This window comes from Erinaceus europaeus, chromosome 9, assembly GCF_950295315.1.
Source record: "Erinaceus europaeus chromosome 9, mEriEur2.1, whole genome shotgun sequence".
NCBI lineage: Eukaryota > Metazoa > Chordata > Mammalia > Eulipotyphla > Erinaceidae > Erinaceus > Erinaceus europaeus.
Genome location: NC_080170.1, coordinates 126545589 through 126571416, shown reverse-complemented (window position 1 = coordinate 126571416; position 25828 = coordinate 126545589). Strand labels below are relative to the sequence as shown.

At 56.2% G+C, this 25828-nt stretch overlaps 1 protein-coding gene across 2 annotated transcripts; it reads right to left on the bottom strand.

The window, feature by feature from the left end:
- Positions 1–1082: 1082 nt before the first annotated feature.
- LSS (lanosterol synthase) lies at positions 1083–25342 on the bottom strand. Of its 2 annotated transcripts, XM_007537918.3 has the most exons (22): positions 25230–25342; positions 22859–23027; positions 21243–21381; positions 16748–16856; positions 15349–15470; positions 14193–14289; positions 12655–12793; positions 12232–12340; positions 11765–11883; positions 10656–10753; positions 9597–9624; positions 9158–9214; positions 8639–8710; positions 8354–8404; positions 7823–7972; positions 7141–7237; positions 6290–6395; positions 4619–4684; positions 3688–3768; positions 3132–3302; positions 2561–2639; positions 1083–2232 (listed from the first exon to the last, which is right to left on the bottom strand). In XM_007537918.3, exons 1-22 carry the CDS (start codon positions 25241–25243, stop codon positions 2101–2103), a joined length of 2205 nt encoding a protein of 734 aa, XP_007537980.1. In that variant the 5' UTR covers positions 25244–25342; the 3' UTR covers positions 1083–2100. The 2 variants fall into 2 exon arrangements, with proteins under 2 accessions (XP_007537980.1, XP_060054852.1); XM_060198869.1 differs by lacking the exons at positions 22859–23027; positions 25230–25342 and having other exon boundaries at positions 21239–21372.
- Between the last annotated feature and the right edge of the window lie 486 nt (positions 25343–25828).

The window sequence follows — 25828 nt, the reverse complement described above, 5'->3', positions numbered from 1 at the left end:
GGCAGAAGGAGGCGGGGATGCCCACCCAGGAGGCGTCTCAAGATGCGGTAAGGAGCAGCTCGCTCTTGGAGGCAAATTGCATCCTAAGTTGGGCAGTTCCGCCTAGGGAACTCCACAAGAGAAGGATCTGAGTGTTCATTGCAATGAAGACAGAAAACCAGCAGAAGGGGCAGGGCAGTGGTGCACACTACTATTGTGCATTGTGCAGTGGTGCACACTACTGTGCTCACAAACCCAGGTTCAAGCCCCTGCTCCCCACCTGCAGGGAAGCCGCACAATGGTGGAGCAGGGCTGCAGGTGTCTCTCTGCTCTGCTCCCTCCCCTCCCAATTTCTCTATCAAATAAAAACAAATGTTAAAAGTCCCAGTTTGAGCCCCCGGCTCCCCACCTGCAGGGGAGTCGCTTCACAGGCAGTGAAGCAGGTCTGCAGGTGTCTGTCTTTCCCTCCTCTCTCCATTTCTCTCTGTCCTGTCCAACAACAACGACATCAATGACAACAATAAAACAAGGGCAACAAAAGGGAATAAACATATTAAAAAAAAAAAGAAAAAGAAAACCTAGTATAATTCCAGAGAAAAGACCCAGCATATTTACAACATGCTCCCCAAAACCAAGAAGAATGTGAGTTTAGAAATCTCTACTAATTTACCCAAAATAGAGAGCTGACTTTTTATTACTAGGAGAACCTGATTTTTATTTTTAAAAGTTTGTTTATTTATCGATTGACAGATTGAAAGCAGGAGAGACTCAGGGGTCACTCAGGGCCTCACGACTGACCCACCGAGGACCCTGCTAGGCTGCAAGCTCCTGCCCCCGCTCCAAGCAAACATCTTCCTCAGGGCAGGTGACACCTTTCCCTCCCAGCACCTCCCTGGGCCCCCCACACAGGGGCAGGCCCGCTTCAGCAGGTCCAGAAACTCGGGTGAGACTGGGCACAGGCACTAAGCTTCAGAAGCTCATGCTTTTTGTCCGGTGATCAGTCAGGGTCTGTTCTGCAGCTTGAGTTGGGAGATGGTGAGCCACGTGCATGGGTGGAGGGCTGACCCAACAGACTTCAAAGGAACCCCGCAGCATTCCATCAATCCAAACAAACCCAGTTTATAAAAATACTGGGCAGAGTGCTGGCTCTCAGTGGCACCCACTGAGGTGAGCACCCTCCACAGCCAGGAGCAACACCTGGGGGGGTGGGGGGGCAGCTCAGAGGTGAGCCAGAGAACAAGGCCGCATGGTACAAAGGCTGAGGGTAAGTGGGTAGGCGGGCGGGTGGGGGGCTTAATCCAAGGGAGCTGGCGTGTGGGGGTGGGGGCAAACTCGGGATCCGACTGTCCACGCCGGACCCCACATCCACACCCAACACAGTGGGCAGGCTGAGACTCCAGAGGATAACCCAGAGGTCACCTCAGGGCCTCCACTCAGCTCAGAGCACAAATGGGCCTGAGGGTTGGTGGCAGCCAAGAGGGGGCAGGGGCTGGGCTGGTCAGCTGGCCCTGGCACACGGCAATGCTCCCCATAGTGGCCACCCATCCAACAGCCCCACGGCCTCTGTCACTGATGTCCCAAGTGCATTTCTGTACCCACAAATGACGATGAACTCTGGTGGTAGGAGGGGTGGCACTCCAGGGTGAGCATCAGGCCTGGGCCTGTGTCACCCTAGGACATGGCAGCCGGATGTGGGCCTCATGTGGCCACCCTCACCCGCTAGACTGCTGGAGAAGCTGCCGCCTACTCACAGGGAGACCCAGAGGTGTGAGAGCCAGGCAGGATGGGGAAGACAGAGACTCCTCTGAGAACTCGGTCACCCCTCCCAGCACTGTAGCTACAGCAAGGACTGAGTCTCAGTGACTCTCAGAATAGCACCAGGTGTCCCAGCCCAGCCAGCTGAGGGCCTCCCCTGCACCACAGCCTACAGAGGCCATGGGGGTCTGCCCTGGGCCTGAGATGCCCCACCTTCCCTGAGCTTGACTGACACCCTAACACCCATAGCACCCAATGCCCACCCAGCTGAGGGCCTCCCGTCTGCCCTGGAGGCCTGAGATGCCGCACCCTCCCTGAATCAGCCTGACACCCACAGCTCAGACTCCCCACGGCACCCAGCTGTGCTCAGGGGTGGCCAGCGAGGGTGTTGTCGGGGTGCAGATGGGAGAAGCGGCCCAGTGCCCAAATGGGGAAGACGTTCCTGTAGCTGGTGTAGCTGATGGCGCAGGACTTGTTGAAGACCCCAGGGATATTTTCCTGCAGAGACACAAGCACAAAGGTGGCAGGGGCTGCTGTTACAGGGACCCCACACGGAGGTCGCCCACCCCACACCAGCCCAGCTCGTGAAGGGGATGAGGCCAGCCTGGGGCCTCCTGAGCCCTCGGGGACGAGGGCAGACAGGCAGAGGTGCTGGCCCCTCTCAGCAGCCTCCTGGGGCAGGGCCTCATGCGTAGACAGCAAGCCCACAGGCCTCCCCTTAGCCACGGGCCAGCAGGTCTGCCACCTCCAGCTCCCAGAGCCACATGAGTGACTGAGGGGCTCAGGCAGGGTGGGGCCAGGCTCAGTGCAGGCTCCCTGGGCATACCTGCGGCCAATCACCATTGGGAAGCTGTTTCCTCAGCAGACTCTGGACTCCTCTCTCCAGAACGGCTATGTCAGGGTGCCTGACAGAAGGGGGACAAAAGGGCTTAGCTTAGCCCGCTCTCGGGCCCAGCCCTCCCCCCCACAGGACAGTGGGGTGCTGGGTCCTGCTGCTGTCTGCCGCATGTTCAGGGCAGTGGAATCAAGTCAGTCCCCGAGAGGCCCCAAGCAACAAGCTAGGTGCCAGCTGGGTGGGTGGACACAGCAGCCACAGGAAGCCATGGGCTCCCCTTCCTGGCCCAGCACAGGATGCTGGAAGGACTGAGCTCAGCGTGGGAGGCAGACCAGGGCGGGCCCCCAGCACTGCGAGAGGGCCCCAGCTACTCCTGCTCACAAGGACCTGGCCAGGCTCCACAGGGCAGCAGAGTGGGCACAGGCAATGCCCACAGGAACTCCCGGCGGCAGCTGCAACACTCCGCACCACCCCCACGGCCGCCACCACCCCCACAGCTGGCTCAAGGCCACATCCCGCTCACTGACCTGCAGCACAGGCCCAGGGCTCCCTCGAGCCTCACCTGACGGCCATCAGCCCCATGAGGGCCCAGGCCGTGTTGTGGACCTGGGACTGGGTGCTCTGCACGTAACGCCGCTGCTCGCAGGACTCAAAGTCCTCCCCCCAACCCCCATCCTCCATCTGCCAGGACAGCAGGAAGTCACAGGCACGGGAGACCTCGGCACAGGCGGTCCTGTGAAGTAAACGTCACTGGGGAGGGTCCAGAGAGGCCCCGCCAGGCCTGAGGAGCACCCTCCATGGCACCACCCTGGGGTGTGTGGAGTGAGGCGGCCACACCTGCCCATGCATAGGGCAGGTGCAGGCTGAGTGACACCTCAGGGACACCAGGTCTGGCCAAGTCACACACACCCCTGCCCCAACACACTCCCCACCAACAGAGAGTCCCGCTCCAACTGGGAGTGGGACCCCAACCCCCCCCTCATCTCCACTCTAGATAGCTGTGTGGGCTGTCAATCCAGGACACTGCTCGTGGCGACCCCCGCTCAGAACAATGCAAAATCACCCAGACACACACCCGAGCAGGGAACAGCACCTCAGGGAGGGCAAGGGCCACTCACCCGTCGTGGTAAGTGTGGCCCATGCAGGCGAAGGCCTCCAGCCCAAACCAGGTGCCGTAGGTGAAACACACCCCCCAGGAGCTGAGGAGACAGGGAGGAGGCACCTCAGTCCTATCTCCAGAGTTCTGAAGCCAGCACACATGGTCTGAGCAAGCACATCATGCTAGGGCCCCAACTTTCTGGTCAGGTGAGGTGAGGGTCTGACTGGCTCCTAAGGAGTGGGGGTTGCTCAGTCAGGTGAGGTGAGGGGTCTGACTGGCCCTGGGAGGGTGGGGGTTGCTCAGTCAGGTGAGGTGAGGGGTCTGACTGGCCCTGGGAGGGTGGGGGTTACACAGTCAGGTGAGGTGAGGGGTCTGACTTGCCCCTGGGGGTGGGTGGTGGGGGTTGCTCAGTCAGGTGAGGTGAGGGTCTGACTGGCTCCTAAGGAGTGGGGGTTGCTCAGTCAGGTGAGGTGAGGAGTCTGACTTGCCCCTGGGGGTGGGTGGTGGGGGTTGCTCAGTCAAGTGAGGTGAGGGTCTGTCTGGCTCCTAAGGAGTGTGGGTTGCTCAGTCAGGTGAGGTGAGGGGTCTGACTGGCCCTGGGAGGGTGGGGGTTGCTCAGCCAGATGAGGTGAGGGGTCTGACTTGTCCCTGGGGGTGGGTGGTGGGGGTTCTCAGACAGATGAGGTGAGGGTCTGACAGGCCCTTGGGGGGGGGGGTCTGACTGGTGTCTGGGGAGGTGGGTTTCCTGAAGCATCAGGCCACTAAGCACATCAGCACACTGGGACAACCCCTGGCAGCTGAGGGCACAGCTCCCATGGGTGAGCCTGGGCACAGAGCAGAACAGGGCCCGGCATCATCCATGGCTGGCAGCAAGCATCTGGGATTTGCTGCTTCAGCCGTGGCTCCTGGCGGGTGTGGTGTGACACCCCTGGCCACTCAGGATCACTCACCCTTCCCAGGAGCCGTCTGCCCTCTGCTTTCTGCGGCAGAACTCCAGGCCCTGTTCCAGTGTCTCCCTGGAACACAGAGATATTGGCCAGTGAATGTTCTGGAAAAAAAGCACCCTGCCCAAGCCAGCTCCACCTGTCAATGGTCTCCCAAGGGTGAGCACTGTCACCCTTGAGAAAAACAAACAAAAAACCTGTGTGTTGTGTGGGAAAGAAAGCACAGTGGTTTGGCAGAGAGACCCTCCTGCCTGAGGCTTGGAGGTCCCAGGTTCAACCACCATCAGCCAGAGCTGAGCAGGGCTCTGGTAAGCAAAAAATTAAAAAATTAAAGGCTGGTGTGTGTGTTAGCAGGCAGAGCACAGGACTTGCACACCTGAACCCTGGATATGACAAACGGTACTCTGGCCTCTTTTTTAAAACAAACCTTCACGGGAGTCGGGCAGTAGCACAGCGGGTTGAGCGCAGGTGGCGCAAAGCACAAGGACCGCCTTAAGGATCCCGGTTCGAGCCCCCGGCTCCCCACCTGCAGGGGAGTCATTTCACAGGCGGTGAAGCAGGTCTGCAGGTGTCTGTCTTTCTCTCCCCCTCTCTGTCTTCTGCTCCTCTCTCCATTTCTCTCTGTCCTATCCAACAACGACATCAAGAACAACAGTAATAACTACAGCAATAAAACAACAAGGGCAACAAAAGGGGAAAATAAATAAAAATTAAAAAAAAAAAAACCTGGGAGCCGGGCGGTAGCGCAGCGGGTGAAGCGCACGTGGCGCAAAGCACAGGGACCGGCATAAGGATCCCGGTTTGAGCCCCCGGCTCCCCACCTGCAGGGGAGTCGCTTCACAGGCGGTGAAGCAGGTCTGCAGGTGTCTGTCTTTCTCTCCCCCTCTGTCTTCCCCTCCTCTCTCCATTTCTCTCTGTCCTAGCCAACAACAAAGCAACGTCAACAATGGCAATAATAACCACAAGGAGGCTACAACAACAAGGGCAACAAAAGGGGGAAAAATGGCCTCCAGGAGCGGTGGATTCATGGTGCAGGCACCGAGCCCAGCAATAACCCTGGAGGGGAAAAAAAAAAAAAAAAAAACCTTCACAAACGTGTGGGGTTATAACTGAGATAAAATACCAGCACCTAAGAGAAGCAATGACAGGACAGGAAGAACAAGGAAACCGGTGAGTTGAAGAGACACACACGAAAGACAAATGCCAAAGATGTGGCAGTGTTCCGGCCTCTCCTCTCTCACCCACAGAGAGAGACACACACATGGCATTTCATGGACCTTGAGGGCCTAGATGACTTGGGAACCTGGAAGGCCTGTGTACCTGTGCGTGTAAATGAGTTTCGGCCCAGCCCCACTTCTCTGGTCCTAGGGCCTGAGCTGGGTGGCCCCTGATGGAACTTGTGTACCTGTGCCGAGGCCCCTACCTGCCCCCCCCGTGCCCTGTGTCAAGGCCCTTACCTGCCCCCTGTGCCAAGTTCCCCTGCCTGCCCCCCTGTGCCGAGGCCCCTACCTGCCCCCCGTGCCCTGTGTCAAGGTCCTTACCTGCCCCCTGTGCCAAGTTCCCCTGCCTGCCCCCCTGTGCCGAGGCCCCTACCTGCCCCCCGTGCCCTGTGTCAAGGTCCTTACCTGCCCCCTGTGCCAAGTTCCCCTGCCTGCCCCCCTGTGCCGAGGCCCCTACCTGACCTCCCTGGCCCTGTGCTCTGGAAACTGCTTGTGGAAGTGTTTCAGTGCTTGCATCACGGCCGAGGTGCACTCCACATAGGTGTAGTCGATCATGATGTCACCTGGGAGAGGTAATGAAAGGTAGACACAAGCTGCACCCTGCCTGCCCTCTGGGGAATCACTAACCCTCCATCCTGCAGGTAGAGGACAGAGCTCACAGGGGCAGCAGCACACGGATGACCTGGAGGCTGCAGGGTCGCTGGGTGGGCAGGTGAAGTGGGGCCACAGCCAAGAGCTGGACACCCCCCCACCCAAGCCCTCTGCTAGATCACATCTGAGCCTTGCAGGGGTGAGACCTAGGAGACCCAGGTGCCCATGATGCAGAACCAGGATATGCAGGGAGGACACAGGCGAGCGCTCTCACGACTCCTCTGCAGGCGGTCATGGACCCCACAGAGGGCAGAGCAGGAGCCCGGGGAGCACCCTGGGTAGCATGCACCCACCATGTGCTCCACTGACCGCAGAGAGGGACAGACAGACAGAAATGGAGAGGGAAGAGGGAAACAGAGAGAGACACCGCAGCCCTGCTCCTGTGTTCCTGAAGCTTCCCCCTGCGGGGGCCAGGGACTTGAATCTAGGTCCTTGCACGCTGTGATGTGTGCACTGCTAGGTGTGCCCCGCCTGCCTCCAAGAACCACAGCTATTCACTCACAATGAGGGGTAGCACCTCGGGGACCATGGCCCCCAGTACACTCAGTGCCTAGTCCCCCCCCCCCCGGCCTCTGTTGGCACTGCACTGCCCAGAGGCAGCCACGCTGGGGTGCATGGGGCCCTGTGACTGCTCCACACCACAGGCTGACCGCTTACCAAAGACTTCGGAGGGGTTAAGCAGCTCCAGCAGATAACCTCCACGCTTCCTCTCATACGTGGCAAAGCCGCCATCAGGATTCCTCATGCTCAGCAACTAGACCAAGACCACACTGAGCTGAGCCTGTGCTGACGGCACAGAGACGACAGGGCCTCCACTCTGTAGATCAGGGCTAATGGGAACAGACTGGAGCCGGTCTTCATTGTCAGCTGAGACCCCAGGAGTGCTGAAGTGGGCTCAAGTGGGCCTTTGTCAGCTAGTCACTGAGCAAGAATGTGGCAACAAGGCCCAAGACAGCCACTCTTCTCAGCTCATGAGCCACACGTGTGCTGACACACTCCTCTCCTGCAAACCTTACACCCGCCAGCCACACAGGTGCTGCATGATGGCAATCCTCACCTCCTGACCGAGCCCCTGGGAGAAGAGGGCTGGGAATCTCTGGAGCCCAGAGGACACTCGGGGGGCATGGAAGTGGGCAGCCCCTTGGCAGGGTCACCTGGAGTCCCACCCACTGCTTGGGGTGCACGGAGCCTATACACACTAAGTGCCCCAGAAGATGTGCAGCTGGACACACGAGGAGTGGCCAGTGATGACACGTTCCCCTGCCCTGAGGGGACGCCTGGCCTGGGGATACGGAACTCCCACATGCACAACACCCTCCGCAGGGGCCCTGGGCCTCACCACAGCAACAGCGTCATACAGTCGCTCTCGGGGGACGTGCTGGGTGATAAAGGGACACTTTTCCTGCAGCAGGAGGACAGACTTGAGGGCCTCAGCTGTGCAGTCGGAGACAATCCAACCACAGTCCACAGTGCTGAAGGAGAAGCCACCCTGCAGAGGGAGAGCTGTGAGTGGTGGCAGGTGAGCCTGGCCAAGGCCGCTGTGGGGTGAGTCTGTGGTTCCAGGCAGCACCGACATTCACAGCCTGAAGCTGTCACTGTCCGCCGTGTGTGGGCCGATTAGAGAAGGGTACCCGCGCCCTCTGACATGCAGTGAGGCTGGACAGCTATGCCCACTTTCACCCCACAGCTGGTCACTGTCCCCACATGCCGCTGTCTAAAGGGGCTGAATGACACAGGCTGCACATTTCTTCCTCGCTTGGGGACACCTGGGGCCATTGGAACCCACACTGCACAGACTGAAGGCAGCCCAGCGCCGGCTGCCTAGGCTACCTACCCGGGGTCAAGGAGGGTTCTGGATGGGTTGAGGTACCTTGCACATCTGGCGGTAGTACTTCTGGTAGTTCTCAGGGTTGTCTGGGACCTGGGGGCGTCCAGAGCACATGTAGAAAACAGAGGAGGGGCATACGTGTCACCAGCTTCAGAGACAAAAGGCAGAAGCGTCCAGGGGCCCGGTGCTGCTGTCCCTTGGCTGCTGTCCGTGCCCCACGTGTGACCCACTGCTCAGTCATGACCCGTTCACTCTGGCCACCCTGCCACAGTGCATCCTGCCTGGGGAGGTGTCCGTGGAGTCCTGGCACAGGCAGACTTGTCTCACCTGTGAAGTGCGGAGGTACTCGTGGGCCTTCTGCAGGCAGGGCCAAAATTCCGGCCTGAGCTCCGCCTTGGCCTGGAACAGAGTGGAGCAGAGCTGAGCTGGGACCCAGGGACAAGCCACCAGGTCTTGGGAGCTTGTGAGAAGACATGGCAGAGAAGTGCGGTGGGCAGAAGGGACAATCCACACCCCCACCACGGGGTGCCACCTCCTCACAGCCTTGCCCACGGTCCCCAGACCCATCCCCCCAGCCCAGGATTTGCTCTCCCTGTCTGCTCAGATGTGCTCCGACAAGTGAGTAGGGAGACTAGTCTGGAGCTCACAGCCCTTCGAGAAGTCCCCACTGCCCTATCTCCTCAGGACAGCTTCAGCTCCTTGCCTCCACCGTCAGCCCAGGGTCCAGACTGGCTGGGCAAGGCCACCACCTCAGGTGGTCACAGTCAAAGGCACAGAACGGAGAGCAGGGTCCCCACAGGCACACACACAAGGCAGCTGAAGATGAAGGAGGAGACAGCCACAAACCTCGAGCAGGGCCTGGATGGCAAATGCAGTGTCCCAGATCTGTGAGCCATTGGTGCCCTGCAGGGAGAATGACAGGCTCAACGATGGCCAGAATGCCACCCACGACACACAAGCACATGGTGGTGATGTATGGGCAGCAGGGGCCAAGCTTTCCAGGTGTCAGCTCTGGGTGCAGCGAGGGACACAGGCACAGGCTCCCATGTTGTGTACTCAGCCAGACCCTGGCTTCAAGAGAGCTCTCAGGCAGTATGTCCACAGCAGAACCTCCATGGGGCATGCCCCTTTCTGCCTGTGATCTGACCTCTTCCATAGGGTGACACTCCATGATCTGCAGCAGCCCCCACACCTTCCCAGCAGGCTGAAGGAGCCAGTCTAGTTCCCGGCAAACCCAGAGTCTGTCCCTGTGCTTCAAGGAGCAGCGCTGCCCTGAAGCTCTTACCTGCATCTTCATGCCGTCAAGGCCCAACCTATGAGGAAGACAGAGCACAGGGCAGCGGGCAATGAGAGACCCAGGTCAGGGGCCCAGCCCAGGAGGGGCAGTGGAGTCCCTGAGGTCGGGGGCCCAGCTCAGGAGGGGCAGCGGAGGAGTCCCTGAGGTCAGGGGCCCAGCTCAGGAGGGGCAGCAGAGGAGTCCCTGAGGTCGGGGGCCCAGTTCAGGAGGGGCAGCAGAGGAGTCCCTGAGGTCGGGGGCCCAGCTCAGGAGGGGCAGCAGAGGAGTCCCTGAGGTTGGGGGCCCAGCTCAGGAGGGGCAGCAGAGGAGTCCCTGAGGTCGGGGGCCCAGCTCAGGAGGGGCAGCAGAGGAGTCCCTGAGGTCGGGGGCCCAGCTCAGGAGGGGCAGCAGAGGAGTCCCTGAGGTCAGGGGCCCTGCTCAGGAGGGGCAGAGGAGTCCCTGAGGTCGGGGGCCCAGCTCAGGAGGGGCAGCAGAGGAGTCCCTGAGGTTGGGGCCCAGCTCAGGAGGGGCAGCAGAGGAGTCCCTGAGGTCAGGGGCCCAGCTCAGGAGGGGCAGCGGAGGAGTCCCTGAGGTCAGGGGCACAGCTCAGGAGGGGCAGCAGAGGAGTCCCTGAGGTCGGGGCCCAGCTCAGGAAGGTCAGCAGAGTCCTGAGGTCAGGGGCCCACTGTGCTGGTACCAGGCAGATGGGAAGCTTTAGTTGTGCTGCCAGAGGAAGCCTGGAGCCTGGAGCCTGGGCTTGGCTGCCATCCCTGGTCCTGGGCCAGGGGACACCTCTGGGTTACAACCCATGGCTGACCTCTCTCCCCTCAGCAGGCCCTTCCTGACATTCATCTGCCTGCAGCCTTCCTGGCTCACCTTCTAGAACTGCCCAGTTTCTGCTAAGGGGGAAATCCTGACTCCAAACAGCCCTTTGCAGCACCCACGAGCCCTGAAAGCCCTGATCACAGCGTCACTTCCGATGCCACAGCACCCTGACTTGGGTGCTGAGACTGGCCACGGCGGGAGGCCCAAGGTATCTGGGCTGAGCTGCTGGCTGTGTCTACTCACCAGAGATAGTCAGGGATTCTGGACACATGCTCCTGGAAGCTGGAGGAGGTGGGCCCGTCTACAGACCAGCGCACCAGCATATTGATGGTCTTGGAGATCTGTGGGACATGCCTGGTCAGGACTCCCTATGAAGCTCCCCTCTCTCCCCACTGGGTGTGGAGAGCGAGAGTCCCCCTGGGAAACTCTGCAGCAGGGACTGCACCCCGCAGAGGGCCTGCATCTTGTGGAGGGACTGCACCCTGCAGCACAGACAAAGGTGAGCAGAACAAGTAAGGGGCCAGGCTGAGTGGAGCAGGTGACACAGCTAATCTGCCTCGGCTAGGTCAGGCGACAGCTGACAAGATGGTCTAAGGGGCACGGGAGATGCAGGGACAAGATCACTGGCCGAGGCCACAGGCTGTACTGTGGGACCCTAAGCCAAAACCCAATGAAAACCTTGCTTCTAAAAGGTTAGACGTGCTGCATGCAGGTTAGGCCAAAGCCCACAGACTCTCACAGCACAAGGAAGGCCACAGGCTGCTCCACTGGGACAGATGTGGTGTGCCATAACCTGGGGTGACGCGTGGCTCAGAAACCCCTGTGGCAGAGCTCGGTGACACCCTACCGACTGGGCCCATGCAGACCTGCACACACCTTCCAGCTGTGGCCATGGCTGCCACAAGCTCACAGCTCTGCCCTGCTCTCCCTACCCCCACCCCAGCCACCAGCAAAGCCACAGTTTCTGCCAGACGCATGGTCCTGTGGAACAGGTCAGCGGCCAGAGCAGAGTCCTGAATCTCTGGAGTGGCAGAGGGCAGAGGGCAGGAAAAGGACCCACCATTCCAAGCCCCTGGAGAGAAAGGCAGAAAGCAGGTACTGGGGTATGGGGAAGGCCTATTGGGAAGTGCCCCCAGAGGCAGCCGGGGAGACCTGGGGTGGTGACCTCAAAGCACAGTCCTCTGGACAGGGTATTCAGCTGAGACGCTGGGTGGGGTGAGGCCTGAGGACAGGTCCCCAGAAGGGCCTGCCGGCTCCAGCGGGAGGCCCACACTCAAGCCCAGTGACCGGCCCCTGGCCCATGGCGCCCAGTCCCCACCCACCCCAGCAGGCATGGTGGGCAGGGGACCAACCGGGCCGATGCTGATGCACTTGGTGAAGCGGTCATCTGCCTGGATGTGCTCGTACAGCTTCTGGATGGCCCGCTGCCGCAGGCTGGTGCTGTGGTGACGTTCATACAGGTTGAGGAGTGCTGTGGGGACAGGGGCTCAGGCACTGGGCGCTCTGGGTGCTCTAGCTGACTGCCCTGCTTCCCCTCCTGTCCCTGAGCCCAGCTCTACCGCCACCCCAACCTGGCCTGCCACATGCAGACCCAGTACCCTGCCTTCCCGTGCAGCCCTGCTGTCCGCCAACAGGAGGGCTGGTGATGGGCCGTGCAGGTGCTGCCCACCCCCCCACACACACACACACATGGCCCTCAGCTCTGAGTCCTCTGGTCTAGGAACCTTGTCCCACAAGACTGGGCCCCTGGCCCCCCGGCCTCTGGGCAGTGCCCCTCCCTGTCCCTGATTGGGGAACCAGCCGCCGCACAGACCCTCACCATAAACCACTCGTAGCAGCCAGCTGTGCGGCGTGTACAGGTCATCTGCGGCCACACTGTCCCTGTGCGCTGGCCAGTCAATGCTGGCGTAGTCCTCCACATAGAGCTCCTGTGAACACAGGGCTCAGGGCCAGCCTCCCCCCTCCCTGGCCACTGCAGCCTGCCCCAGCCTCACCCCTGCAACACACTCTGAGCACTGAGCCCCTGCGGGCACAGGGCTCAGGGCCATCCTCCCCCCTCCCCAGGTACCCCAGTCTCACCCCTGCAACATGCTTTGAGCAGGATTGTGCTCACAGGTGTCACAAGCCCCTCTGGCCTGTCAGAGTGGACATAACCATGGGGGTCAGCTGTGTGGGGTCCCAGCATGCAGCCACAGCCACAGCTGAATGTGACCCTAGGCCCAGAGACACATGGGGGGCTTACCTGGCGGAGGCTCTGGACCAGTGGGTCCTCTTCCTTGGCGGTTAGCCGTATGGCATAGCAGTAGCTCATGGGCAGGTAGACCTGCCGGCAGTGGCACCAGAGAGTGGAGGGGTGCGCAGGGGCCCAGTCAGGAAAGAGCCTGGCGGACAGCATCTCAGAGTGAGCCCCACACCCCATCCCACCACACATACCAGAAACTGCCCAGCATGGCAGTCGCAAAACAACACAAAAACCGCCTGGAGGGGGAGCACAGATGAACACCCCGAAAGCCTCAGGACCCCACCTCCGCTCAGTGTCCTGCCTAGGCATCCTGACTCCTACAGACTCGGGAGTGACTCAGACCTAGGTACCAGTGCTCCTGGGGGCTGCACAGGCTGTGACGGGCATCCTCCCCAGACTTGCTTTCAAGCTTGCTGTCCTCCTGCATATGGGGGTGTGGGGGGGAGCCCCAAGAGGAGTGCCGGCTACCCTCGAATTCCACTGGCTCACTCCCCACACTTTCCTGAGTGTCTCCACCTACTCCCAGGGCAACACTCCCACCTTCTCTGCAGCCAGAGGGGCTCTAGGCCCCTGGTCCCCAGGCCTGTCCTCTGCCCTCTAGCCCAGTAACCCTCCCTAAACAGCTCCAACAAAGACCACAGCTAGCTCGAGTCCTGAGCCCAGAGAGACCTTCACCAGAACAATCCCACACCTGCCCTGCCTGTTGTCACAGCCCGAGTAGGATTTCACAGTGCAGCCATGGAGCACACTGGAGGGGACATCGTCCACCTCCTCCAGACCAAGCAGCCTTGGGGAACTGCCTGCCCCACACTTTGCCAGTGCCAGCTTCTTCATCACTCCCCAACCCCAAGGTGAGTCCCACCTGGCCCCTTGGCCTGTCACCTCCCCTGCAGAGTGGTCTCTTTACACAGGACTCCTGACAGCTCCCAGCTTGCTGGGCTCTAGTGGCCTGGGAGACCTCACTTCCGTAGGTGGCACTGGGGTGTTCATAAGCCTAGAAACTTGCTCAGGATAAGTCCAAGTTGCGTTTAATAACCACAAAATGTTATGAACTACTCTCATTTTAAAGATGTTCACTGAAGTGTTAGCAGGCACATAAGAGGCCTTGGATTCACTTGAACAGTCACCAGCAAGAAAAACAAACGAAGGTGAGGACAACACAGCACTAGTAACAGTGCTAAGGTCAGTGAGGGAGCAAAGTGCGTGGCCTCTAGCTTTTGTTGTCTCCCTTTCTCTACACATCCAAAAACACCCAAAACAATCAGATATAACCAGTGCTTGTGTGTAACCAAGCCAGCAACCCCACTCCCACAACTGTGACCCAAAGCCACACCCAACTACCACATGGCCCAACCCGAGCCCCACGAGGGCTGCCCCCCACCTATGGCATCCCCCTGCCCGGCTGGGAGCTCCACACGCTCTAGGATTTAGCCAGATAAGACCTCTGCCTGGAACCTAACCCCCTCCACAGATCAACAGTCCTGGTCTACCCAACAGGCACAGTGACTCCTAAGTCAACTCCAAGGGTGCTAGCATACCACATCTCTGGGAACAGGGTGTTGAGGCCTTCCCAGCGATAAACATTAAGGACAGCCAGCCAGAACTTCCCCCAAGAGGGGATGAACACAGCTCCACCTGCAGGTAGAGAAGAACATACCACTTGCCTCAAACTACACAGCTGAGCACGCCCGGCCCACCACCACCACCACCACAGAGGCCCTGCCTGTTACGGTCCCCACTCCCATGTGAGGAGGTTGCAGGTTCAATCCCCAGAACCACCATAAGCCAAAACTGAGCAGTGCTCTGGTAAAAATAAATAATTCTTTTAATTAAAAAAAAAAATAGGGCCAGGTGGTGGCACATCTGGTTAAGTGCACATATTACAGGGCACAAGGACCAGGTTTTCAAGCCCCTGGTCCCCACCTACAGGGGGAAGCTTCATGAGTAGTGAACCAGGTCTGCAGGTGCCTCCCTCTCTCCTCTCAATTTCTGTCTCGATCCAATAATAAATAAATAAATATTTTTTTTAAAAAGAAGAAGAAGAAAAGAGGAAGAAGAAAAGGAGGAAGAAGAGGAGAAGGAGGAAGAAGAGAGAGACTCCTTCCTAGACAAGGAGCCCGTGCCTCAAGCCCAGGTGTGAGGTCAAATCCATGAGGTGCCTAGCAATAGATAGCTCAAATGTTCATCCCATCACCAGAAAAAAAACAAAAAGCAGCCTTAGAAGCAGCACCAGCAGAAAAGGTCGACCTTCTCACCCAGCTACTGTGACTCACTCTAGGGAGATACAGGCCTGCCAGCAGAATAAGCAGCAGGAGCGCCAAGGAAGCATGGCAGGCAAGGCAGGCAGGGGCCCATGGGCAGCAACATCTGAGGAGGACTGCAGCATTGGCTTATTACTTAACTGCTTCAGACCAGACAGTTGCCAACTACTTCTGCTTTGGCAAACTCCCTATTTCCTTATTTAGTCCCAATGTTTCAAATGGAGTTACATCTATTCCCATTTGTAAGAGGTCACTGCACTGAGGTAATGATTCTTTCTTTTTATCAATGAAAAGGATAGGAGGAGAGAGAAAGAATTAGTTATCAGCTGGCACATGTGCTGCAGGAATCAAACTCAGGACCTCATGCTTGGGAGTCTAGCACTTCATCTGCTGTGCCACTCCCAGACCACAGCACATGCTGCGCAGGCTATACCTTTCCTGTGGAGAGTGTTCCGGGCTCGCACCAGGTCAGGATCATCAGGCCCAATACCCAGAATTCTCAGAGATACGTAGTTTAGTGCAGTCCCAAACACCGTAGACTTGTCTTCAATATGCCTACGGGATGAGAAAACAACATCTTGGGGGCTGGGTAGTAGTGCAGCCAGCTAAACACACATATAACCCACCATGCTCAAGGACCTGGGTTCGAGTCCCCGCTCCCCACCTGCACAGGGGATACTTCACTAGCAGTGGAGCAGGTCTACAGGTGTTACCTTTCCCTCCCTCCCTCAAAATCTCCCCTCCCCCCTCAATTTCTCTGTTCTGTCAAATAAAAAAAATTAACTGATTAAAAAAAAAAAAAGGAAATGGGAAAAAATGGCCACTGGAGTAGTGGATCTGTAGTGTGAAACCAAGCCTCAGAGATAACTGTGGTGGCAATAAAAACAAAAAGAAAGAAAATACCTTCCCTTATTTCCTAAGATATTAAGCAAAGCAGCCCATGAAACTCACTCAGAAGATGGTAAAACATCTTACATTGATCTAACAAAGAAACACACCTGCTACCCACTGTGAGAATGTAAAATACACCTTCCTGGACAGCTGAGCCTCTCCAAAACTGCCCAGGGAGCAGCTGCCTGCCTCCTGGCCTACTCCCCAAGCCTAAGCAGCAAGGCCAGCCCCAGGGCAGCAACCCAACTGAGACTCAGCCCCCCCCAACATACACAAACAAACACACAGAACCAACAGCAACACCAACAGCAGCAACACCAACAAATGAGCAAGTCAAGACCCCACACCTCTCCTAAGTGCTCTGATATTGCCACACCTGTCAAGACCCGTATACCAAAGAGCTTTTACTGCACTTGTGAAGAAAACAAAATAATTGAGCCACCCTTCTGCAACTCCACAGTATCGCTCAGTGGTGTCATAGGAGGCACTCATGCCCAGGGGAGTCCAGGCAGCTGACCACCTCAGGTGAAGGTCTGCCCCCAGTTCAAGCCACACTGCACACAGGAGGACTGAAGCTGGAGATGGCTGCTGGGTCCAGCTTCCACCTGCTGCTACCCAGAGAGAAGGCCTTTCTTCAGCCTTGGTGGTAACTCTGGAGATTTCACTGTGGTGTATGCATCTCAAGAGATCATCTCCCGGCCATGAGAGTCATTCACAAAACAGGGTGTGAACTGAGACCAGAAACTGAGCTGCCACCTGTTCTGAGACCTTCGGGGGAAACCAGGGCCATTCTGCATGGCTCTAGCCACTGCCTCCTCCAGAAGCTCCCTTCCACCACCCAACCGAGCAACTAAAGTCACACCCCAAAGCAGGTGTCAGCTGCTTCATAAGAATGCATGCACACAGGCAAGTACACACACAGTGACAGAATGAGCACTCACAGGCCCCAGCCACCATCAGGGAGTTGCACCGACCGCAGGTAGCGTATTATTTCTTCTCTATATCCATTTGGCAGAGGGATGTGTGCCACATGGCACGTGATCAGAAGACCTGTATGGCAGAGAAGATGTTCCTTTTTGGTTCTCAAATGAAAGAGGAAATATGGGTGTGGTGAGATAGCCTAATGGTTATACAAGAAGCCTTTCATGCTTGAGGCACCAAAAGTCCCAGGTTCAATCCCCAGCACTACCATAAACCAGAGCAAAGGAGTGCCCTGGTAAATAAATAAATATGAAAAAAAAAAAAAAAGAGAGAGGAAATATGTGGGGCCAGGCAGTGGTACACCAGGCTGAGTGTGCACATTACCATACCAAGGAGCAGGCATCAAGCTCCTACCGCCCACTGCAGGTGGCTCTCTTTCTCTCCATCTCCCTCTCCCTTTTCAGTTTCTCTCTGTCCTCTGCCCTATTAAATAAAAATAAATAAATAAATAAGAAGAAAGGGGCCAGGCAATGGAACACCTGGTTAAGCACACACACTATAATACACAAGGACCGGGGCACAAGCCTGTGGTCCCCACATGCACAGTAGTTAAGTAGAGCTGTCTCTATCTACCTGTCTATCTATCTATCTATCTATCTATCCCCCTCCTTCCTCAATTTCTATCGAATTAATAAATAAAAGGAAAAATCGCTGGCAGACATGCTGGATTTGTATTGCAGACACTAAGCACCAGGGGTGACCTGGGTAGCAATAAAAAAATAATGACAATTTTTTAATAAAGGAAATACCATATGATCCAGCAATGCCACCCCTAGGCATATATTCAAAGGACGTGAAAACATTAATTCAAAGAGACATAAGTACCCCTGTGTTTATAGCTGTTTTATTCACAACAGCTACGGAGTGGAGGTAGTAGCCTAAATGTTCATTGTCAGACTAGATAACAAAGCTACATGACACATATTCAATAGAATACTACTCTGCAATTTAAAAAGTATATTGTGTTCTTCAAACAAAATGGGTAGAACTTGAGGTTACTCTGCCTAGTGAAGAAAGTAAGGAGGTGAAAGATAACTACCAGGTAGTTTCACACATATGTGGAATATTGAGATTTGAGTATATGAACTTGTAGCTAAAGTGCAAGCTGTCTCTGAGACTTTGTGAGAACCACAGTAGCTATTGGTGGGAAATAGATGGAAAGGCGTTCGTGGTGGATGCCGCGTGAAACTATACTCCTGTTACTTTATAAAGATGTGAACGGCTATCATGTCACTAATAAAGTTACAAAAAATAACAATAACAGAAGATGCTCCTCTCCAGGAACAGGCTCTCAGTCTTGCTAAGTCCTGGCCCCATTCCTCTGGAGGAAGATGCCATGTGACAGGGAGCTGCCCCTGAGGACCTCCATGCTCTAGAATTGAGCTGCCAAGGCTTGAGGACGAAGGCCCTAGGGAGCAGTGCAGCATAGGTGGCACTCCCCTCCCAAGGTATTCAGAATCCACCCTGCCACACAGGACCCCACAGCACTGTCTAAAACAGAGATGGCACAGGATGACACCTGCCACAGGTGATGCAGCCTCCCCCCAATAGTCCAAATGTCAACTATTGGAGAGGGGCCAGCAATTAAGATCAATGCCCCTACTCCATGAGGTGTGAACTGCCAGTCTTACTTTAATACTTGCTGAGAGAAATATCCAACGGCTCACCCCTGGTTGAGACATCTATTGCTTGCTAGGATTCTTCTCGATTTTTAAAATTTACTAGTGCGTGTCACTTTGCAAATGAGGTGATAGGTGAGAAATATTATCCACCCAGTCCAGCTTTCCTGGGTACGGTACTCACAGGTCAGCCCCATGCCCACTCACAGTGCTGTCAAATTAGGGAAGCACAGAGGCAGGAAGAACCAGAAACTTCCCCCAAAAAGGCAGAGCCAGAGCTGGAGCCCAGGACTCAAGCCCCAGAGTCAGAGCTCACCAGTGACACTCAGCACAGCACTCACCGTACACCATACTCAATGGGAAACTGTCTCCTGTTAAAGAGCTCTGGGAGTTGCCTCAAGTCCCCCAGCCTGAGACTTCTGGAGGCGGGGCTACGAGCAGCAGCAGATCTCCCTCTCCTCTCCTCTCCTCTCCCGGGTCAACTAGGAACACCAAAGGAGACCACCTGGGACTGAAACTAGACAGGACTAGACCGACTACAAGAACCCACCAAATCCCCGGTGAGTGCAAACACGTGTGGCTGGAGAAAGAGAGGAGCCTAGGGAGAGACTAAGTGGCTGGTAACAGTCCGGCAGTTTATCAGGTGAGACGCCACCTTCAGTCTGCTCCACCAACAAGGGGACAGCTGAAGGGAGGAGAGGACTCCCCGGAGACTCACCAAGTGCAACTCTGAGTCTCCATTGCTACTGCCCTCAGAGTCTGGAGCAGCGGCAGGGAGGGACACCAGGGGACAGAGATCTAACCAGGAAACTCAGGAGAAGATCTATACCTCATAGCTGTGGGGCTGTGAAAGTCTCTTTGTATAACCACTGGATTATCTCTGCCACACCCTGCTTTATCTCTTGGTCAGGAGTCAGTGATTAAGCTGAGAAGCCTATTGATAGTTTAAAAGCCCTCAGGCTCCCATAGCCTACAGGGAAGGAAAAAAAGAGGCTTTTACACCACTGAGCTCCAACTCAGGGATTAAAATACTATTGAAACAACTGTTAACTTCCACCACTGTGAACCCTTTAATTACCTTACTTAGACACAAGTCAATCCAGGCAATAGTGATCAGTAATTTGAAAAGTACTGAGAGAGGGAACTCATAACATAATATATAAAATGGTTAAACCAACAAGAAGAAATATTGGAGAAACCAACCAGGACAAGAGTACAGCTAAAAACCCCCCAAAGGGTGAAGCACAAAATAATGAGTTCAACATCCAAACACTAGCTAAGGAAATAATCACAGGAGTGAGTAAAGAGTTTGAAAGAATTGTCATCAGAAATACAGGAACAACAAATGAGACTCTTGAAGAAAACACTATCTCAAGGTTATTAGAGAGCTGAAAGCTGAAATTGCTGAGCTAAGAACACAACTAGCTGAACAAGCTACAACAGTACCAGAGCAGGGCAACAAAATAGATAAACTCCAGAAAACAGTAGAGGGGGGAGAGAATAGAATCAATGAGGCTGAAGACAGAATTAGCAAGATTGAGAACGACTTAGAGACAACTAAAAAGAAGTAAGAGATCTCAAAAAGAGATTAAGAAATGCTGAAAACAACAACAGAGTCCCATGGGATGACTTCAAAAGAAACAATATACACATTATTGGCTTACCAGAGGAAGAAAGAGAGGGAGAGGAAGAAAGCATTTTTCAGGCCATAATAGCTGAAAACTTCCCTAGTCTAGACAACATCAAAGACATAAAGATTCAAGAAGCCCAGAGGGTCCCAAACAGAATTAACCCAGACTTAAAGACACTAAGACACATTATACTTAGAATGGAAAGGAATAAGGATAAAGAAAGGATCCTCAAGGCTGCAAGAGAAAAACAAAGAGTCGCCTACAGAGGAAAACCCATAAGATTAGCAGCAGACTTCTCCATACAAACACCACAGGCCAGAAGAGAATGGCAAGATATCTATCGAGTGCTCAATGAGAAAGGCTTTCAGCCAAGAATACTATATCCTGCTAGACTGTCATTCAGACTAGATGGAGGCATCAAAACCTTCTCAGACAAGCAACAGTTGAAGGAATCAACCATCACCAAGCCTGCCCTGAAAGAAGTTCTGAAAGAAGTCCTATAAACAATCAGACCACCATAAATAGGACATATATCAGAACACTCTAAAACTCTACAAGAATGGCGTTAAAATATCTTCAATCTTTGATATCAATAAATGTCAATGGCCTGAATTCACCTATTAAAAGACACAGAGTAGGAAGATGGATCAGAAAATACAACCCAACAATATGTTGTCTACAGGAAACCCATCTAACTCAACAAGACAAACACAGACTTAAAGTGAAAGGATGGAAAACTATCATTCAAGCCAATGGCCCACAAAAAAGGGCAGGAACAGCTATTCTCATATCTGACATGATAGACTTTAAAATAGATAAGATTAAAAAAGTCCCCCAGCCTGCCCCTCAGGACAGGCACGTGGACCATAAGCCTTGAAGACACCATGCTGCACAGCCCAGAGGCAGCAGGAACTGGACTCAAAGCAAAGTAAAGCCTGAGGAACTAACTCCTAGTGTGTTCTCAGTCTCTTGTTCTCTTTTTTACTCTCTTCAGAGTACCCTTGACTCCCTTAGCAGAGTTCAGACATGAGTTCACCTCCATGTCCTATCACCAGCACTAGCACAACTCAGGAACAGTTAAGACTCCTCGGCCCTTTTCACATGACTTCCTGGGCTGTGCACCATTCACCAAGAGCCTTGACCAGACCAGGACTCCAAAAAAGTCCGAGGTGGCCTTGATTTCAAGCTGGCCAGTACATACCAACCTGGCAGGAGGAAGAGTGGGCCTCCATAGTCCCCTGTCCAGTGTCCATCCTCTGCCTGAAGCTCCTGGTAAAATGTCATCCCGTTCAGAGCAGCATCCCAGGCTGTGTGGGCTTTGGGGAAGTCCTTAAAGTAACTGCTCTGCAAAGAAGAAAAGAGGACGGAGCTGCAGGGGCTAGACCAAAGCCCTCTAAAAGACCAAGTCTGATCTACCTTAAGTAGAAATGCTTCCATCAAAACTTAGAAGTGTGGTCCGGGAGATGGCGCAGTGATAGGGCTTTGGACTCTCAAGCATGAGGTCCCTAGTTCGATCCCCGGCAGCACGTGTGCCAGAGTGATATCTGGTTCTTTCTCTCTCCTTCTTTCTCATAAATAAATAAATAAATAAGTCAGAAGCACCTCAGCAAAGGAAAAAAGATGGTTTTATTAACAAAATCTGTTTGCTTTTCAGTCCATCTACCTGCCAATTTTATCAAGACTACCTAAAGACATCTTACAGAAATAAGACAAGTTTGGGGTGAGGCACTGATGCCTCAAGTCTTGGACTCAATCAGGCTCTACAACAGATGGACCAAGAAACAGGGTGGCAGGTTTCCACAGGAAACCCCATTAACACTGCAAATGCTCTGACCAGCAGTTTCTTCCATTAAGTTCACTGGATGAAAAGCTTTCCCTGAATAAGGACAGACATGTGTAACTATCTCCGCCACTTCCTGTGAATCTAAGTTATTTCAGAATACAGAATTATAAAACAATAAATTCCAGTCATTTCTCCCAAGTGGCTGGATTGGAGCAGAAGGTGCATGCAATCCCTACTCTATGCCTGATCGTGGCACCAGAACCATTGAGCAGGCACTGTCACACTGCATTTTTAGAAGGAGGTACAGTACCCTCAGCAGAGAGCATTTCAGACACCTATGGTCCATGCATTGCAGGAGAGAGGCCAGTCAGATGAAGAAAGGAAGCAGGCCCAAGTGTACCATGCAGACCGATCCAGTAGAAGGACAGGAAGCAGCCAGACATTTGGGACCCTGCAGTCACCACGAGGTTGTGCTTAGATAGGGGTGCAGGGGACACAGCAAGGACTGAGTGGGGAGCCATCCCTGTTACTTTCTTTTTTTAAAAAAAATTTATTTATTTATGTATTCCCTTTTGTTGCCCTTGTTTTATTGTTGTAGTTATTATTGTTGTCGTCATTGTTGGATAGGACAGAGAGAAATGGAGAGAGGAGAGGAAGACAGAAAGGGGACGAGAAAGATAGACACCTGCAGGCCTGGTTCACCCCCTGTGAAGCAACTCCCCTGCAGGAGGGAAGTCGGGGGCTTGAACCGGGATCCTTCCGCCAGTCCTTGCACTTTGCGCCACATGTGCTTAACCCACTGTGCTACTGCCCGACTCCCGCCATCCCTGTTTCATCAGGGGCTAGGATGAGGCAAGGGCTGGATGTGGAGGGTCCTGACGGCCAGAATGGACAGATACTGCCTAGAGCAAGCCAAGAACTGGGTGAGGAATAAATGTGAGCAGACTCGGGTTTTGGTGGGGTGAGGACAGGGTTGGGCAGGTTGTGCACTCTGAGCCAAGCTGGGTGAAGCCAGTTCTGGTATAGCCTTGAACATACTGTGTCCAGCCCCAGAGAATGCGCCTCAAGTGCTGACTGTGCACGGCCGGCCGCCTCCTCATCCGGGTAGTAGGTCCAGGTCTGTCGGCCCATCACATTGGACAGTCGCCAGTGCCGCAGGTCAGTGGCCGGAGTGGTCTTGTAGGGGCCACCTCTGCGCCGCAGGCACCTGGCGTGGAAAGGGGGAGAGGAAGCAGAGGGCATGGTCAAGGGGCCAGGGAGGGAGAAGGCAGGGTCAGATGGTGCCTGGATGGAGAAGCAGAAGGTAGGAGTCCAGGGGCTCTCAGGGTGAGAGACAGAGGGCCTGGTCAGGTGGACCCTGAAGTGAAAGGGCAGAGGGCAGAGATTAGGCGACCCCCTGAAATGAAGGGGTAGAAGGCAGTGGACAGGTGGTCCCTGAGGTAAAAAAAAAAAAAAAAAAAAGCAGAGGGCAGGAGTCAGGTGATCCCCTTAAGTGAAGGGCAGAGAGCAGTGGTCAGGTAGTCGCTGAGGTAAAGAAGCAGAGGGCAGAGGTAGGTGATCTCCTGAGTTCAAGGAGCAGAGGGCAGGGGTCAAGTGGTCCCTGAGGTGAGGAGGCAGAGGGCAGGGTCAGATGATTCCCTGAGATGAGGGGGCAAAGGGCAGGTGATCCCCTGAGGTGAGGGAGCAGAGAGCAGGGTCAGATGGTTCCCTGAAGTGAGGGGGCAGAGAGCTGGGTCAGGTGATCCCCTGAAGTGAGGGGGCAGAAGGCAGGGTCAGGTGATCCCCTGAAGTGAGGGGGCAGAGAGCAGGGTCAGATGGTTCCCTGAGGTGAGGGGGCAGAGAGCTGGGTCAGGTGATCCCCTGAAGTGAGGGGGCAGAGAGCAGGGTCAGATGGTTCCCTGAGGTGAGGGGGCAGAGAGCTGGGTCAGGTGATCCCCTGAAGTGAGGGGGCAGAGAGCAGGGTCAGATGGTTCCCTGAGGTGAGGGGGCAGAGAGCTGGGTCAGGTGATCCCCTGAAGTGAGGGGGCAGAAGGCAGGGTCAGATGGTTCCCTGAGGTGAGGGGGCAGAGGGCAGGGTCAGATGGTTCCCTGAGGTGAGGGGGCAGAGAGCTGGGTCAGGTGATCCCCTGAAGTGAGGGGGCAGAAGGCAGGGTCAGGTGATTCCCTGAAGTGAGGGGGCAGAGGGCAGGGTCAGATGGTTCCCTGAGGTGAGGGGGCAGAGAGCAGGGTCAGATGGTTCCCTGAGGTGAGGGGGCAGAGAGCTGGGTCAGGTGATCCCCTGAAGTGAGGGGGCAGAAGGCAGGGTCAGATGGTTCCCTGAGGTGAGGGGGCAGAGGGCAGGGTCAGATGGTTCCCTGAGGTGAGGGGGCAGAGAGCAGGGTCAGATGGTTCCCTGAGGTGAGGGGGCAGAGAGCTGGGTCAGGTGATCCCCTGAAGTGAGGGGGCAGAAGGCAGGGTCAGATGGTTCCCTGAGGTGAGGGGGCAGAGGGCAGGGTCAGATGGTTCCCTGAGGTGAGGGGGCAGAGAGCTGGGTCAGGTGATCCCCTGAAGTGAGGGGGCAGAAGGCAGGGTCAGGTGATTCCCTGAAGTGAGGGGGCAGAGGGCAGGGTCAGATGGTTCCCTGAGGTGAGGGGGCAGAGAGCAGGGTCAGATGGTTCCCTGAGGTGAGGGGGCAGAGAGCTGGGTCAGGTGATCCCCTGAAGTGAGGGAGCAGAAGGCAGGGTCAGATGGTTCCCTGAGGTGAGGGGGCAGAGGGCAGGGTCAGATGGTTCCCTGAGGTGAGGGGGCAGAGAGCTGGGTCAGGTGATCCCCTGAAGTGAGGGGGCAGAAGGCAGGGTCCGGGGGTTCCCTGAGGTGAGGGAGCAGAGGGCAGGGTCAGATGTCCCGAGTGAGGTGAGGGGGCAGAGGGCAGGGTCAGATGTCCCGAGTGAGGTGAGGGGGCAGAGGGTAGGATCCGGGGGTTCCCTGAGGTGAGGGGGCAGAGGGCAGGGTCAGATGTCCCGAGTGAGGTGAGGGGGCAGAGGGCAGGGTCAGATGTCCCGAGTGAGGTGAGGGGGCAGAGGGCAGGATCCGGGGGTTCCCTGAGGTGAGGGAGCAGAGGGCAGGGTCAGATGTCACGAGTGAGGTGACGGCGGTCGGCAGGCCCGGGGCAGGGGTCAAGGTACCCGAACAGTGAGGGGCAGTGTGCAGAGGCAGGGAGCCCTCAGGGACTGGGGTGCCATGAGGTGAGGGCGGGGGTGGGGTCCCGCCGGATTGAGAGTGGGTGGGGTGTGGCCGCCCCCGGCGCGCGCGGCCCGGATTCTCCTCACATTCCCGACCCTCCACCCCATCCCCCCTCAGAACTGCCGCCACATGCCGCGCGGGCAGCCCTGGCCTCAGGCGACCCCGCACCGAGAGAACCCGCACTCACGTGCCCTCCGTCATCCTCCGTCTGGTTCTGAGCTCTACGCCCGCTCCACGCGCGGCTCAGACAGGACCTGCCTCATTGCGCAGGCGCGCGGCTCGGCCCACAGGGGGGGCGGGTGGCCCGATGGCGCCGCAGCCAATCAGACCGCCGCGAGGGTGGGCTCGACGCACACGCGATGGTCCTATTGGTGGAGCTGAACCACCTCAGGGATCTAGGCGGGGCCGGCGGGCAGGTCTGCGTGTGGGCGGGGCCTGTGGGCGGGTCAAGGCTCGCGTGTGGGCGGAGCCAGCGGGCAGATGGGCGGGGCCTGTGGGCAGATCTGCGTGTGGATGTGTCAAGGCCTGCGGGGGCCCAGGTGTGTGTGGTAGGGCGGGCCCCAGGTGTGTGTGTGTGTGGGGGGCGGGCCCCAGGGGTGTGTGTGTGGGGGGCGGGCCCCAGGGGTGTGTGTGTGGGGGGCGGGCCCCAGGTGTGTGTGTGGGGGGGCGGGCCCCAGGTGTGTGTGGGGGCGGGCCCCAGGTGTGTGTGTGGGGGCGGGTCCCAGGTGTGTGTGGGGGCGGGCCCCAGGTGTGTGTGTGGTAGGGTGGGCCCCAGGTGTGTGTGTG